General features: G+C 52.8%; 7 protein-coding genes across 7 annotated transcripts; 3 read left to right on the top strand and 4 right to left on the bottom strand.

Moving 5' to 3' along the window:
- Positions 1–362: 362 nt before the first annotated feature.
- BO87DRAFT_364867 (uracil phosphoribosyltransferase) lies at positions 363–1,335 on the top strand (the record flags this gene model as incomplete). Its single annotated transcript, XM_025621769.1, has 3 exons — positions 363–635; positions 701–800; positions 929–1,335. Exons 1-3 carry the CDS (start codon positions 459–461, stop codon positions 1,333–1,335), a joined length of 684 nt encoding a protein of 227 aa, XP_025476847.1. The 5' UTR covers positions 363–458.
- A 171-nt stretch (positions 1,336–1,506) lies between these two features.
- On the bottom strand, positions 1,507–2,294 carry BO87DRAFT_315039 (uncharacterized protein; the record flags this gene model as incomplete). The annotated part of the gene is made up of 2 exons (XM_025619681.1): positions 1,507–2,006; positions 2,102–2,294. The coding sequence occupies 2 exons, from the start codon at positions 2,292–2,294 to the stop codon at positions 1,507–1,509; spliced, it is 693 nt and encodes a 230-aa protein (XP_025476846.1).
- A 412-nt stretch (positions 2,295–2,706) lies between these two features.
- Positions 2,707–4,040, bottom strand: BO87DRAFT_378992 (uncharacterized protein). The gene has a single exon (XM_025623925.1). It carries the CDS (start codon positions 3,567–3,569, stop codon positions 3,174–3,176), a length of 396 nt encoding a protein of 131 aa, XP_025476845.1. The 5' UTR covers positions 3,570–4,040; the 3' UTR covers positions 2,707–3,173.
- A 1,120-nt stretch (positions 4,041–5,160) lies between these two features.
- BO87DRAFT_124517 (putative DNA-directed RNA polymerase III RPC4) lies at positions 5,161–7,256 on the bottom strand. The gene has a single exon (XM_025617995.1). It carries the CDS (start codon positions 7,098–7,100, stop codon positions 5,262–5,264), a length of 1,839 nt encoding a protein of 612 aa, XP_025476844.1. The 5' UTR covers positions 7,101–7,256; the 3' UTR covers positions 5,161–5,261.
- Positions 7,257–8,195: 939 nt separating this feature from the next.
- On the bottom strand, positions 8,196–10,647 carry BO87DRAFT_124466 (putative C6 finger domain protein). The gene is made up of 2 exons (XM_025617994.1): positions 9,720–10,647; positions 8,196–9,641 (listed from the first exon to the last, which is right to left on the bottom strand). Exons 1-2 carry the CDS (start codon positions 10,494–10,496, stop codon positions 8,358–8,360), a joined length of 2,061 nt encoding a protein of 686 aa, XP_025476843.1. The 5' UTR covers positions 10,497–10,647; the 3' UTR covers positions 8,196–8,357.
- Positions 10,648–10,756: 109 nt separating this feature from the next.
- Positions 10,757–11,897, top strand: BO87DRAFT_408943 (uncharacterized protein; the record flags this gene model as incomplete). The annotated part of the gene is made up of 4 exons (XM_025626207.1): positions 10,757–10,875; positions 11,082–11,171; positions 11,325–11,487; positions 11,564–11,897. 4 exons carry the CDS (start codon positions 10,757–10,759, stop codon positions 11,756–11,758), a joined length of 567 nt encoding a protein of 188 aa, XP_025476842.1. The 3' UTR covers positions 11,759–11,897.
- Positions 11,898–14,097: 2,200 nt separating this feature from the next.
- BO87DRAFT_315307 (uncharacterized protein) lies at positions 14,098–14,621 on the top strand (the record flags this gene model as incomplete). Its single annotated transcript, XM_025619687.1, has 3 exons — positions 14,098–14,171; positions 14,236–14,350; positions 14,442–14,621. Coding segments are annotated over 3 exons (369 nt in total), but the record flags the coding sequence as incomplete, so codon positions are not given.
- Positions 14,622–14,680: the final 59 nt, after the last annotated feature.

Genomic DNA, 14,680 nt, shown 5'->3' with positions numbered 1-14,680 from the left:
CCATAGTAATTTGCGCAGAAAATATAACTTGTTGGCGGGGTCTTTGCAGTTCAGTATTGTAGAGTTGTTGAACTGGCTAAATGGCTGGACTTAGCTGGTTAGCTGGAGTTGGCTTTATCGACGAGGTGAAAGAGTGGGTCAACCAGCACGGTGGATCGGTGGGGGATCTGGTTCGCGGGTGCTTATCAGGAAAGAAAGGAGGCCGACAATCGCGGGGAATGAAGTGAACTGAAAGAAGATGGAGAGGAATGAAATCCATGGAAGTTGCAGAGACTGGAATTTGGGAGATCACTGGACCGGAGCAGGTGACTTGGTGCTTACCCCTCTTCTTTGCTTCTGCAGCAAGCAGTGATGCCCGTTCCTGATCCTACAAGTACAAGTAGTTAGCTCCTGATTCTCCTTCCTCTTCCCCTCACCTTATCACTCACTTACTTTACTATCGCCCAACTGAATCAATCATGGCCCTCCCTTCCAATGTCCACGTTTCGTCCCATCCCCTCCTCCAAGCCAAGCTCTCACAGCTCCGGTCCGCATCCACCTCGACCCGCGAGACCCGCAGTCTGGTGCACGAGATAGCGACTATCTTGGGTGTGGAGGCATTTGCAGCAGGATGGAAGGTGAAGAAAGCAGGAATGGTAGGCTCCCTCGTCAACTAGACAATCCTCAATGTATGTATTTACTGACTGATTTATCTGGACAGGATACCACCCCGTTAGGCACCGAATACGTCACTCACGACATTGATCCTTCGGACATTGCCTTGGTGCCTATTCTCCGGTCCGGGTTGGGCATGATAGAGGGTATTATTCCCTTACCCCCTACTACCTATCTATCTCGGGCACCCATATACACCCCCAAGAATTGATTCCTCACACCCCAATGACCTGCCAGGCCATAACTGAACAAAACTAATAATGAAAATAATCAGCGATGAACAACCTTCTCCCCACCTCCGTCCCAATCTACCACCTCGGTCTCTTCCGCGAACGTCTCACCCTCCAACCCGTCGAATACTACAACAACCTTCCCTTCCAGCCCGACAGTTCCAGCACTAACACCGCCGCCGCGGCCACAGCCATTCTCCTTGATCCGGTCATTGCAACGGGTGCTACCGCTGAAGCGGCGATCCAGTTACTTCGTGAATGGGGCGTGCAGAGAGTCGTCATGTTGAGTGTGTTGGGTTCGGAGGCGGGTTTGCTTCGCGCGGCGGGCACTTGGCCGGAGGGCGTTGAGGTGTGGACTGGAGCAGTGGATGCTAGGTGTGATGAGCGGGGGATGATTGTGCCGGGGTTGGGGGATATTGGGGATCGGTTGTTTGTTGCGATGGGGAAGTAGGTTGCATGCAGTATAGTATAGTAGTCTACTTACTATGGTATGGCATGTAGTGAAAGAGATGGATAGATAGCTAGCTAGCTAGCAGCAGAATAGGTAGACGGGGTACATAGACATGATAACCACTTACTTGATTGATTGATTGATTGATTGACTCATTGAGAGAAAACGAAATCACCGTCCCCTCTGCAAAAACCCCAATACATCCATCTCAACCCCATACTTCACCTCATCCCTACCACCAGCACCAACACCAGCACCAGTAGCAGTACTCTGATTCACATTCATCCTACTCCCCAACCCCATATTCAAACCACCCACCGGAATCTCCCTCCCAGTAGTAGAAGTCGGCGTCATCGGCCCCAAACTCGGCGACGCAACAATACCCACATCCATCCCCGTCGTCAACGCCACCCCGATCTCATTCTCATTCTCATTCTCATATCCCTTATACATAGCCCCACTCCCAGCAGATGCAGAATTCTCCGGTGTGATGTTCCTCTGATGCAGCCCTGCACTAGTACCATCCAAACACCTCCCATCGTGCACATGGCCATGTCCATGTTGATGAGAGATGAACTTCTCCCCAATCCCACCCCGTCCGTGATGAATCCCCCGTGTCAGGAGCATTTGTCGGCGGAGGGTTTGTGCGCGTTCTTCGCGGAATTCGGCGGCTATATTTCCCATTCCCCATGGGTGTTTGTTAGATGAGTGTGGATGAGTATGGGATAAGTATGGGGTAAGGGTATGGGGAAGGGGATAGGCATACCTCTCCAGAAGAATACATACACGCCCATTACGACGAAACAGGCGGCGAGAAAGCCGAAGAGGATGCCGAGTTCGTGGGAGAGGGAGGTCATGGGGGTGTAGGGGGGGATGTTGTGCGGGTTGTTGTTGTTGTTAGTATTGGTGATGGTGGTGGTGGTGGTGGTAGGGTTTATGGGGGTTGTGGTGTTGGACATTTTGATTTTTGATGATGTTGGTGGGATGGTTCTGAGGGGGGAGTTAGATTTGTTGGGATTATAGAGAGGAGTATTAGTAGTAGTGGTGGTGGTAGGGACGGGTTTGTGTAGTACTTACTGTTGTCCTGTTTTGTTGGTTGGAGTTGGAGATAGTGATGGTGATGGTGTTGTGGGTGTAGATGTAGATGTAGACGCGATGAGGATGTAAATGTGGTAGATCTTCGATCGAGGGAACCCACTTTTCTGCAGTATAGGAGGGGTGCGACCATTCACTGACATATGAGATAAAGAATGGAGATGACAGTAATCTGCATTTCAGTTCGTATTCTTTGTCTGTCTGCGCGGTATCATCATTGGTTGTCGCACTCGTACTACCCGGATCGGCCAACAAAGGCCGAATCAGAATCAACAGTGAAGTGAATGAATAAAATTCAGATTCATGATCAGTTAAGTAGTAAGTATAAGTGTAAGTAGTAGTAGTAGTAGTAGTAAGGTAGTGTAATAGTAAATACATCATCAAACAATAGCCTCAATGGCACAAATCAAGGTATCATGTACACGTACAAGAAGCGTCAGTAGAAGTAGGTAAAGGTGAAAGGTAAAAGCACCCGGTCTATACATGGGGTATGGTATGAATGCAAAGGTCGAAAAGTAATGCATACCTCACAAAAAGTGAAGTGAAGAAGCGAAAAATAAACTGCAGCACAGCCAAAAGTGATGGTGGCTGCTGCAATGCAATGCAAGCAACGCTCGTAGCAGAGAGCGACCGAACCAAGTCTAGTCGCCAAAGACTGTCGTGAAAAGAAATTAGAACTCCGAATGCAAGTTGGTGCAGCAGAAACCGTCGATTCAAAAGTCGACGATAATCGCTGAAGGGTATCACCCCAGCATCACTGCTGCCAATGCCGTACAGGTCAATCCAATGGCCATGCCAATCCATGGTGTTTGTCCGAGTGTGCCTTCACTGCGTGCGCGCAACGCTTTGGTTTCCCCTGTCGTTGCGGCCAGGCCGATTCTCCCGCTCGCTGGTTCGGGCAGTTGATCCTGCACCCGTGTCGCATCTGTAGTATCTTGAATCTCTAGCAGCGTGCGAATCTTCCGTAGTTCCGCATGTTGCTCTGCATTCGACGGCATCGGGATCTCAGGCAACGGGGCGGGCGGGTTGGCATTGGGGAGGGACGGCGTGGGAGACACGGCGGGAGGTATTTGAGGATCGGCCTCGACGGCGAGGGCTATCGTCGGAGCGAGACAGAGGAGGATCGTGGAGGTCTTCATTGTGAATGTGTGGAGGTGGATGTGCGAGAATGCGACGAGAAAAGGTCGGTGCGGAGGGAAACAATGCAAGCAAGGCTGCGGGATTCCAGAACGTGCTGGATCAAAGCGAAGAAAACTCGTGCCAGGAATTATAATCCACCACTTCCAACGATACCAACAATAGCAACGGAAGAATTCAAGTCCCACAGTAACCGAAGTCAAGGTGTAAGCTGAGTCGAGATCTGAAACGGGGAGCGCGACAGATGCGAAGAGTCGAGAGCGCAAAAGAAACGACTGGCTGGTGTGTATCTCCTGAAACCTGTAACGAACAATACAGGAGAAGCAGGCAACGGCAACGACAGTGTATGTGTATGTTAAATAAAGTGCAACAACAACCACAGCAACGACCGTCTCCAACAACGACGGGCACAATACAATATAAATAAAGTACAAGCGAGAGCGAGAGTTGCAACAGGAGAGGAAATAAAAAAGGGACGGACGGGAAAGCAGAAGAAGAAAAGAAGAAGGGGGGAAAAACAGGCGAAACGGCCCAGACGCTGACAGGCCAAGCTGGAACGGGGGGGCCCTGACCCTGGCCTTTGCCAAATTAGTGGAAATTTAATTCGTCTTTAGCGTTTTTTGCGCCGACCTCTCCTCTTCTAGGACAAAGCCCCACTTGCCCAAGTGGCCCCCAATAGATACCTAGTGGGGTTTGCCCAGCCTGCAGTGGCCCGCTATCCCAGATATTTAATTGGCTGTATCCTGCCGTGTCAGCACGGGCTGGGACTAGCGTCAGTTGAAAGGTTGTCTCGTGCCACTTACAGAAGCTTGTCAAGAAGGGCAGCGGTGGAACCAGGGACAATCCCTGTAACCATCGGCATCAGCTTTTGCCCGATTGGGGGAGGGTCTGGCCCGGGTGAACCAATAAGAAGGAGGAGAAACTCCACGCGAGGGCGAGGTTCATTTCCCGCTATTGGGTGAATTGGGGACGGGATGATAAGTTAGTGTAGTGCACTGTATAGGGCAGATAGATACTACTAGTATGGAGGTTAGTAATAAACAGTATTATTTCCCAGTGTATCAGGCTATCTCGATTCCAAGTGAGACATTAATTCGCTTGTTGCTCACCGGCCCTGAAAATGACGAGCTTAAACCGGATTAATGATGATGTGCAAATCCCTCTCATCAACACGGGACCCATCTATCATACTTCATTAAAATCTATCGATCATCACATACTCGGCATCTCACACTTTATTACATACAGTGTCTGCCTCACTCTGCTGCTGCTGCTGCTGCTGCTGCTGCCCTCGGGTGGTCCGTGTGTTAATTATAGTCCCGCTCATCACGCTGTTTCTCCGCGACAATCACTTCCACAAGGCATTCAACATCAACACCACACAATGGCTGTGGCGTGGCATGGCTGGCATTCTTTTCTTACGTCGTCACCTCTCACAGCCATCCATGTGGATAATACATCATCCCCAGGGTTTCTCCTCATTGGCATCTGAACTTTTGACAGTTCTATCTTTATCTTCCATCTCTATGAACAAAACATCCGATCGGCTGTCCCCCAGCCATCCCGCATGACGTAAACCCCTTCCCTGCCTCCCAAATAAACAAGGCTATCACAACAACAACAACAGCCCCATCAACAGTGGGATAGCGTCAACATCCACCAGCCTTCTCACTGTTACATACAACATCGTCCTGTTACAACATCTTCCCCCAGTCCGGTGTCACCGTAAACTTTCCACTCAGCTGTCCCATCGCCCACACCTTCTTCTCATCATCCGGGAATTCCTCGTCCGCTGCATTAGGCGGGGTCGACACGATCAACGCTTCTTGGAGAAAGTCCACGGCCGTTGCGCGATCCAGCTCGAAGCTGATTCCTCCCCAGTCCATCGTCACCCGACCCGACGCATGGACATTCAGCTTGCCGACGCGCCCGGCGCTGAGGCCCCAGTCGGCTGCAGTGACAATCTTGGACGACGTCCCTGTTGCCGTGGCATCCTCCCCACCCTCGAGGATCTCGACGCCATCTTCGCGCTTGACGCCTGTCTGCTCTGACCCACTGGCCTCCGGTGCGCTCTGCCCCGCCATCGTCTCTGTAGCTTCATCCACTGGATTCTCGCTGTTGCCCGGTACCACCAGGTTCGGCGTCATCGGTGGGAATTGCATCAGGAACAGCTGCCCCGCCAACTTGTCCTTGTTGACATCCTCCTCCTCCTGCTCCTTGTCCTTGTCCTCCGTTGTACTGTCCTTCTCCTTATCCTGGTCGTTGGCAACCACAGCAGGGGCCTCTCCCTCCGCCGGGGTGGTGGTCTCCGATTTCTCAGGTTCAGGCTCCTTCTGGAAGAGGTCCTTGACAATCTCCAGGTCCTGTTCGTGTCGCTCGTACTCCTCGATATCCTCCTTCGTGCGTAGTAAACTCTTCGGGTCCTTCACGGCAGCAGGGGTCTCCGATTCGGGCTGGGGCGTAGCTTCGTTCGACGGGGGTGTAATCTTCCTGCGCACCTTGACCTTCTGCACCGGCAGCAGTCCATCGTCCGTCGTAGCTGGCTCCTCCGCACGCGGAACATCTGTCATGACCTGATCATCATCATCCGTAGGCTCAGACTTGACCTTGGGCTCTCCCTCCGTAGTAGCCGCAGCATCATCATCAGTCTGCTGCACAAAGAGCGCGCCACCATCCTCCTTCGTCTGCGCCTTCGCCTTCTCCCTCAGCTCCGCCGACTTGCTGGAGCTCGACTCCATATTGACACTGACCGTGCGCTCTTCATGCTCATGTCTCTCAACCCGAATAGGCCGCAACCCCTTCTCCGCATCAGCATACTTGACCGCCGCCTTCCCCTTCTTACTATCAACCATCATCTGCTCCTGATCCTCCTCATCACTATCCAAATTGATCTGGTCAATACTAATGCGCACCTCCCCATCACTCTCATCTGACGAGTAATCGCGAGTCCCCGCCGCCGTATTACCCAGATCAATAACCGACCGACTGCGTCTCGACATAGACGAATGTCTCGAATCATTTCCAAACCGTCCGCCTCTACCCCGACGCCCAGACATCCCCGATCCCAATGGCCCACCCGCAGACCCCAGAGGTCCGCCACGCCCGCGCCCAAACCCACCGCGACCACCAGGACCGCCCTGGTCCCGGCCGCGCTGGATCGCCGCCGCCTCCTTCAGACGCTCGCGATGCCGCTCGGCTTCAAGCTTCTCAATAGCTTCTCGTTCCTCCTTGCTGCGACGGCCGACGGCGCGCGGCTTGTATTTCAGTGTGGGTTTGGCGGGTTCGCCGGGCGCAGCGGGCGCGCCGGGGGGTTTCGCGGCCGGCCCGATGCTGCCGGAGGGTGTGCGTTTCTTGAGCGATTGAAGGCGCTGGACGGGGGCTCGCCCGGAGGCTGATGGGCCGGGCGTGGGAGTCTGAGAGTCGCCGGTGGTGGTGGCGCTGGGCGCGGGACTCGCTGAGGCAGTTGTAGATGCATTGGCGCGGCTGGCTGCGCCGGCTGGTGCTCCTCGTCGGGGAGCACCTTTCGGAGGCATGATGGGTGGATGTGGATGTGGATGATCGATGCGGTGGAAAGGGTGGGATTGAGTAGCGTTGAAGTAGTGTTAAAGGTGAGGACGAGCTGGAGGGGTATATAGAGGATGGCTCGTCCGGAGGTATGGAAGAGGAAAAGTAGAATAGAAAGACAGGGAGAGGATTGGTAATGAAGTCGAGTGAAGATGAAGATACGGAACTTTTTGGCAGGATCCGCGCCCGCTCGGCGTTGGAGAAAAAAAGGAAATTCACGCCTCAGGCCGCTAATGCGGGGCAACGCCAGTCAGCCGGCGCTAACCCGATCCGGACATCACCTCAGATGTTGCTTCCAATAATTCTGTCAATTAATGGCAGCCATTCACTGGATGTGATGGATCGCATTGAGTTTGGTCTTGAACAACGGGTCTATTCAAATGTAACGATTAGGCTAGAGACTTTCTATTCTGTCTATTGGCTAGCCTTCTACTACCAGCTCGCTTACGGCTCTGCTGTGGTTCATAAAATTCAATATATATTTCCTATTGATCACACTAGACCTCTTTGCAAGTTGTAACTCATCTCCAGTTGAAATCAGACGGGCACCAGCAAAGCCATTCAAAACACAACCAAGTAATCCAGATACATCCGCTCTTTCAATGGGGGCCTAAATGAGTGGAGGCGACCCCGGACCGTGGCCGCGAAAACATTGCAGCAACTAACGCCAAAAGACACAACTCAGGAAGCTCAATCAACCCGCTCAGCTCAATCGCTAGACTATCCATGAGAAATAACAGGCCAGGCAGAATGCAGACGGTAATGCGAACTAGGTTGGCGATCCGAGGAGAGAGAGGTAGAGAGGTAGAGAGAGAATGAAGGGAGCGCGGCACTCGTGACTTCGATGCAAGATACAAAGAGAGACGTCGTGCACGAATCCGCCGGTGATGAAGGAAGGACATCCCAAGAGGCAGGCCGGCTCGGGGGAGAGGAAGAAGTATTCAGTGATATGATGGGGGAGATTCGGAGAGTTTCAAGATGATCAAGCCAACGGTCCGCGTGGAAAAACTCGTTAAGGAGGGGAAGGATACAATGCACGGAAGAATGTCGATTCGTCTATGTTAAAAGGTGTAATATGTCAGGAGAAATGCAGCCATCCAGGCGCAGCTCATCAATGGTTCGGTACGACCGGTGTGGGCGAAAAGGAAAAAGTGAGTTAGAGGAGCGAGAAATCCGAGACGTCATGGGCAGACACAGCCATCCTCATTGCTGGGATTGGAATCCAGCTAACGCTTGCGCTTCTTGTTCTTATCCACGCTAGCCGCCGTGGTCACCGGAATAGCGGCCACGATGGACTGCGTCTCGACTCCATTCGGAGTGGCGTCGAATGCTTTCTTGACAGGGACCCCCATGTGGCGACCATAGCGGCCTTTGCGACCGTTTCCTTCGTCTTCGCTGATGCACCCTTCGATGCCGATGCCAGCATCCTTGCATCGACCGCAAGGGCGTTGCCGATCGCAGCCCTTCTTGCTCTTCCGGCATCGCTGGCAACGCGGCTTGGTCGACAAGTCCTCCTCGTCGGCGGCGAGCTGGTGCTGGAAGTTGACGGACGAAGTCGAGGTTTTGCGGACCGGCACAGGGCTCATCATCTGCGGTGATACCGCCGTTTTCTGAGTCACCGTGGTAGACGTCGCCTTGACTTTACGGGCGGCCCCATTAGCCGCTGGCTTGCTGCTCTTATTCGGGCGCACGGGTGCTGGCTTGGGCCCGCGCGCCTTGGTAGAGGTGGCAGCATGGGTGGGCCGAGTCTTCGCCTTCTTGGACTTGGGAGCGTCCCGGTAGAGAGTATCCTCCAGATCATGCCTCACCAAGGTGTCATTCAACTCTTCATGTTGGTAATCCTCATCGTAGCCGTCGTAACTTCCATCAGAGCTGTCAAAGCTGGGAAGGATATCGTCCAGATGCTTGTGTGTGTGCTTGGTGGCACCGGGTGGGAGCATGGGGCTGGAGTCGAGCCGCTGCTTGGACCGAGCGGGCAGATCATCGTCATCATCGCTGTAGTCATCACCATCGCTGGTTGCGCCCGTCGACGATGCAGCATCAGCGGCGCCGCTGAAGGCATCATCAAGCGTGGAGGCAGAAGTACGGCCGTGCGAGAAGTTAGATGCGTCTCCCAGACGAATCAATTGCATAGCAACATCCTCGTCGGAAATACAGCTGGCAATGGTAGGATCCGGGGTGGGGAGGATGCCCGGGCCGCCGCCCCGACCAGCCTGGTTGCTATACTGCCCACCAGAGGACTGGGTAGTGGCTCGGTCGCGCAGCCGGTGGCCATGCTCAGGAACCACAGGGGTAGCGTACACAGGATTGCGCACCGGATTGACGTTATAGATTTGCTCATTATATCCATAGCTTTGTGGAGACGGCAATGGTTGTTGGTTGTATGGGCGCTGGGTGGGGCGTGCGAAAGGTGAGATGGCCCCTTCCTGACCGATTGACCGGCGTTGGGGCGATATCGACGACGTGGAGGTTGTGAGCGGGACCTGGGGAGGAACGAACAAAGGCAATTCCTGGAGAGGAGACAAAGAGAGAACGTTAGCAAGTCTGGTTCAACAAAGACGGGGCACGAAAAGATGCCTGCCACGAACCGAACTTTCAAACTTGGGCCGCTTCCGGCGGCCATCTTGAAGGATGTTTTCCATGCTGATATCTGAGCTGCCAAACTGCTCGGTTCGGGACTTCTTCGTCCCAGAGTAGCCACCCTCGTTATCGCTATAACCAGGGGTACCCTCCTCGTGGAAGCTGCCATGAGTGCTCGAGCCTCTGCTCTTGTTGCCTACCCGAGACGACTGCTTGTTCTGGGATGCGCTACGACGGCTGCGACCAGACGGGGATATACTGCGTTTCCGAGCCAGCCGCGACGCCGGCCGAGAAGGTGGTTGGCCGTGTTCCAAGACCTGCGCCGGCGGCATGGCCGGCGGCATCTGGAAGGGCTCCCCTAAGCTGGGACGCTTGCGGGCATCGGCTGGGAGATGCCCATAAAAGCGATCGCCGTAGCCCTCTGTGTACGCCTGGACGGGGATAACCCGCACATAAACAGTCATGTTGTTCCGTAGATTCTCATACCTGGCAATGAGGGTGATACCTTGCTCATCTTCGAAGCTCACACCGCTCGCAGCACCATCGTAGATGCCGTAAAAATTCTTAACCGTAGTCACAATGGAATCCGTTGTGTCATGAGGATAGATCTGTACCCGCATCGGTATGCGGGCCCGGACCTTGGAGTTCTCATCGAGAAGTAGCTCAAAGGCGACGTTCTTAGGAACCGAGCTCCGAGGGGAGGGTTCCTGAGGCGGCGCACGATGGTCGGTGTAGGCAGGCGACTCCCCAGGGGCAGCATGCTGTTCGTAGTGGACAGCCTGCATGGTGGGAGAGTCTGAAAAGAGGTACTACCACACTGCTACTACATTGATGTATGAATCAATCGGGTGTTCGAATTCGGGTGGGAAGAGCGGTCCGGGCGAGAAGAGACAGAGGGTGGGGGGGGGGAGGAGGGAAGCAGGCAGAGAGACGGGGAGGAATAGGAGGGTATGGGTAAATTCCATCCAAACCTACCACAACAGAGAAACCAGAGGGGTTCAGTTGAAAGATGGACTACCCGCGACAGTTTTTATGGATGTGTTGGATGGCGACTCAAGAGGGTGGTCGGTGGGAGGACGACGGCACCTCAGTCGCAAGAGCCGAGAGCGACGGGAAAGGCAAAGAAAAAGACGGTCGAAAAGCTGGACAACCACCACCACCAAGGTTAGCACGATGTGATGCAAAAGATGTCAATGAGAAAGGACGATGTGTAGAGAAGGGAATCCAAGTTTATTCGATGACGCCGAGACCTCCCCTGTCGAATCCTGATGGGATTGCAGATTGGGAGGAGGAGAGACGACCCGAAACACTCGGAAGACGATGGATGGCATCAAAGACGTACCGATGGGAAATCAAACCTATTTGTATAGAGTCGCACCCGAGTGTCGGATCCGACGAGATGAGAAAGAAAGGATAGCGATGGTGGTTGAGGGAGTAGGAAGAGGGGTGGGCCGTGGGAGGTGAGTCGTTCTACCAAGCGCTTGGGTATGTCAGCGGTGGCATCACGCAGAGCCGAAGCGAGTCAGGAGAACCAAATGGTCAGGAAAAGGGGAGAGCGGGTGCAAAAGAAGATCAAGATCATGCTAAACGATAGAACGGGACCTACCTGATAGATATGCACCAAAAAATCGAAGGGAAATGGTGAAGAGAATGGGCGAGAAGAAGTCGGGTTGGGTCGAAGAGAAGGTTGAGGAGGAAGAGAGAGAGAGAGAGAGAGGAAGAGGGAGTGGGCGCTGGATGGATGGATGGATGTGGTTTCACCCAAAGCGAGCAGAGGTGGCCTGGGTCGGTGACAATCCATCCTCTCGAATGCACCCTTCTCCCCCCACAGACTCCCCCGACTTCCTTCCAGATGCGAATTGATTCTCTATATTCTCCATTCAACCCTTTTTTCTATTTGCGCGTGGCTTTCTTTCATCGCAGAATCCTAAATCGCATTGCGTCCGAACGGACCGGCTTCCATCTGGATCTACGAGATCGGCGACTCTGCCTGGAAGGACTTCTGGCCGATAGTAACGTACAAAGTACCTGTCAGATGAATCGCTAAAACTACACTTTTATATTGCTATAATTTTTGTCATATAATAATGCCAGTGATGGGGTGAAGGGTGAGTGCAAAGTGCTGTTGGATCTCTGGAGTATCGGCCGGGTGTTGGCGCAAACGACGGCGACATTGTCGATCTGCGACCACAGAGAACAGGTGCAGGAGTACTTTTGAACTGCCAATCTACGGACATTACAGGAACATACACACGGAAAGAGAATACTTGTGGATTACGATCATAATTATTCTTATTATTTACTGTTACCATTTAATTCTTTGTGCACCCAACGGAAGAGATGGTTGACCAGATGAAGCGGAGTGGCGTAGGGTCAAGGTTGGCTGGCACTTCCTCAGCGCGGCCACGTCGAATGACACCCCCGATCACATCCCGGCTGCGGAGAGCGAGTGATGGGACGCTCTTCTTCATGTCCGTCCCCATTCCGGGTTTAATTCCTTAGATGATGAACTTTTGGTCAAAAAGTCGAGTCGTAGCGAAGGTTTTAAAAAGCGAAATAATTACTCCAGACCAAATAAGCAGCGAAAAGATCCGAAGAATGTTATCCTAGGGAATAAGGTTGGTTCCCTTTATTTCCCTACGTGGATGGGCATAAGACGCAATTAAAGACGACCGACCAACTGTCTCCGGAATAAACTGAACTTGTTCCCCCCCCTCTCTCTCAGCGACCAATTCCCTCAACGCTGGTCGCGCAAGGTTCTTACCATGCTCAATGCTGCCATTCCATTACTCGCGGGGCGTAAGACATGCATGATGGTTTGGATAACCGGTTGAAAGGGCGATCGATGCTCCGGATCTCCATGTTGGGGAAAAGGAAAGGAAAATCTCCTACGGCGCAAATGTCCTCCATGGCCTCAGGCTCATCATCATCCATCACCAGTATGTAGACTACTTAGTAATAATCAGTACTCCGTAGTTGGTAGTTAGTATCCAGACATCGCCAGCGCAGAATCCCAGAGAAACAACCAGACCATCATCATCATCACCACCACCAAAGAAAAAAAAAAAAAGCAAAGGAAATACTACTTAACGGAACAGCATGCAATGGAATGAGGGGAGGGCAATCCACCACACCAACCATCGCTACCGGGGGATGGAGACGAGAACAGTGATTGAGATTAATTGGGCCAGGATGCTGCAACGACACAGAGCCAACAAGCCGACGAGCAACAACGCCCAATTGTTGCCTCGTTTCATGATCTGCGCCTGTCCAGACTCGTCCTTTTACCCCTCCTCGGAAAAACGGTGGGCTACGTAAGGATCCCCGTCTTTCCTTCACCAACTTTCGGGCAGGCATAAAGGACTTAGTATTCTTTTGCGACCAGACCGACTGACAGCTAAGATACTCTCATCATTATCATCCACTAACTTAGCACCTCCAATCCTATGGACAGTCCTTTGGCTTCCTGTCCCGCGGGTCTCTAAATCGCATCTGCCAGGCCGGCCATTCCCATGTCTGCAAGGTCCAGTGCAACTTCGCAGCGGCCTGTGAACTAAACCTTCGGAGGGTTCCCTTTGACTGCCATGTCTTGCGCATTGTACTGGGGTGTCTACACAATCCCTTCCTGGCCCCAAGCGATCGAATGAGAATGGGCGATGGTCGATTGACTGAAGAACAACCAACTGGCGCAACAATGCCGTTAGCCGGGTGGGGGAAAATCAACTGGAAGGACTGCATTCCGCAGGGAAGCTAAATGAGGATGACAATAATGGGATCATATATATATATATATATCCACAGCAACATATAGGCTCTGTCGCTTCTTTCTCTTAATGTTTGTCAAAGTAATAATGTTCAGTTTAAACTGAACACAATCCGATCTCGTGCGATCACTCCAATTGTAGAGTTTGGAGTGTTCCTTATTGAGGCACTCAAAGCGGGGCCTGCTCCAGAGTCAATAACCAGTCCGGCCGGTGCTTCAATAGTCATCATAATTTTGCCCATTTATGTTAGTTAACTAACTGGCTTTGCTATTGTTGTTGGTCAGCCGCCAGGCCAAACAACACACCGAAACTTTGCGTATCTTCAATAGTCCGCTTTCACCGTTCGGTTGTCCGCGACACCTCAAATGGCGGCTGGTCGCCAGCAATCCCAGTGTTCATCCTTTCCATCTTCTCTCTCTTCCTCTACAATGCACAATGGATCACAGCATCAATCAGAGTGAATTTGCGACCATCGCATAACACATACCACCAATACTGGCTATTTCACTGATGGCAAATCCGGTGGAGGTCGGGACTTTTTCGCACACGACCATCGACAAACCCGCTCTCATGAATCCCGCCGCCTCATGATAGGTACCGCCGGATCCGCGTCCCACAATGGGGGGGAAACTTGTGGCTTCCTGGCGAGGTTGGCATTTTGCGCGGGTGTAAACGGGACCCAAAGATCAGTCCAAAGTAAGTGCCAGTTAGAAAACCCGCAAAAAGAGCCAGGCCAAAGATACAAACTGTAAGCCTACAGGAAACATGGATTCCTCAAGTCATTGACGGGTTTGCGATTATCATGGCCCGTCATCATTGGCATTACCAGGTTCCAGCTGGAATCTCGACCCGAATGGCCCATCCACTCCATCCTGGTCGAGACGTTTCGCTCAAAGACAATCAGGTGCCCCTGCCATGCGACACCGGTGAGCCTGGTTAAGAGTGCGATCGGAGGTCCTGGATAAGCGGGTTGGTCACAAGCTGAATTCAACATTCCGGGTTGCTCCAACCTCCGCTTCAAGCGTCAAATCCCGGAGCAAAGATGGCAGCTCTCCCACCCTTTCGGGATCACGTGAACTCGCGTTGGGTGAAGGCCGGCTTCGTGTGACCCGGCGCGTCAAGGACCTGGGGGAATATCTACCATAATTGTCCACCACAACCGTAAGTATAAGCAGGAAGTGCTGTCGTTTTAGAATCGCAAAATA

This window comes from Aspergillus neoniger, assembly GCF_003184625.1.
Source record: "Aspergillus neoniger CBS 115656 unplaced genomic scaffold BO87scaffold_29, whole genome shotgun sequence".
Classification (NCBI taxonomy): Eukaryota; Fungi; Ascomycota; class Eurotiomycetes; order Eurotiales; family Aspergillaceae; genus Aspergillus; species Aspergillus neoniger.
The sequence above is the reverse complement of the archived record's forward strand: the minus strand, read 5'-3'. Positions and strand labels throughout refer to the sequence as shown.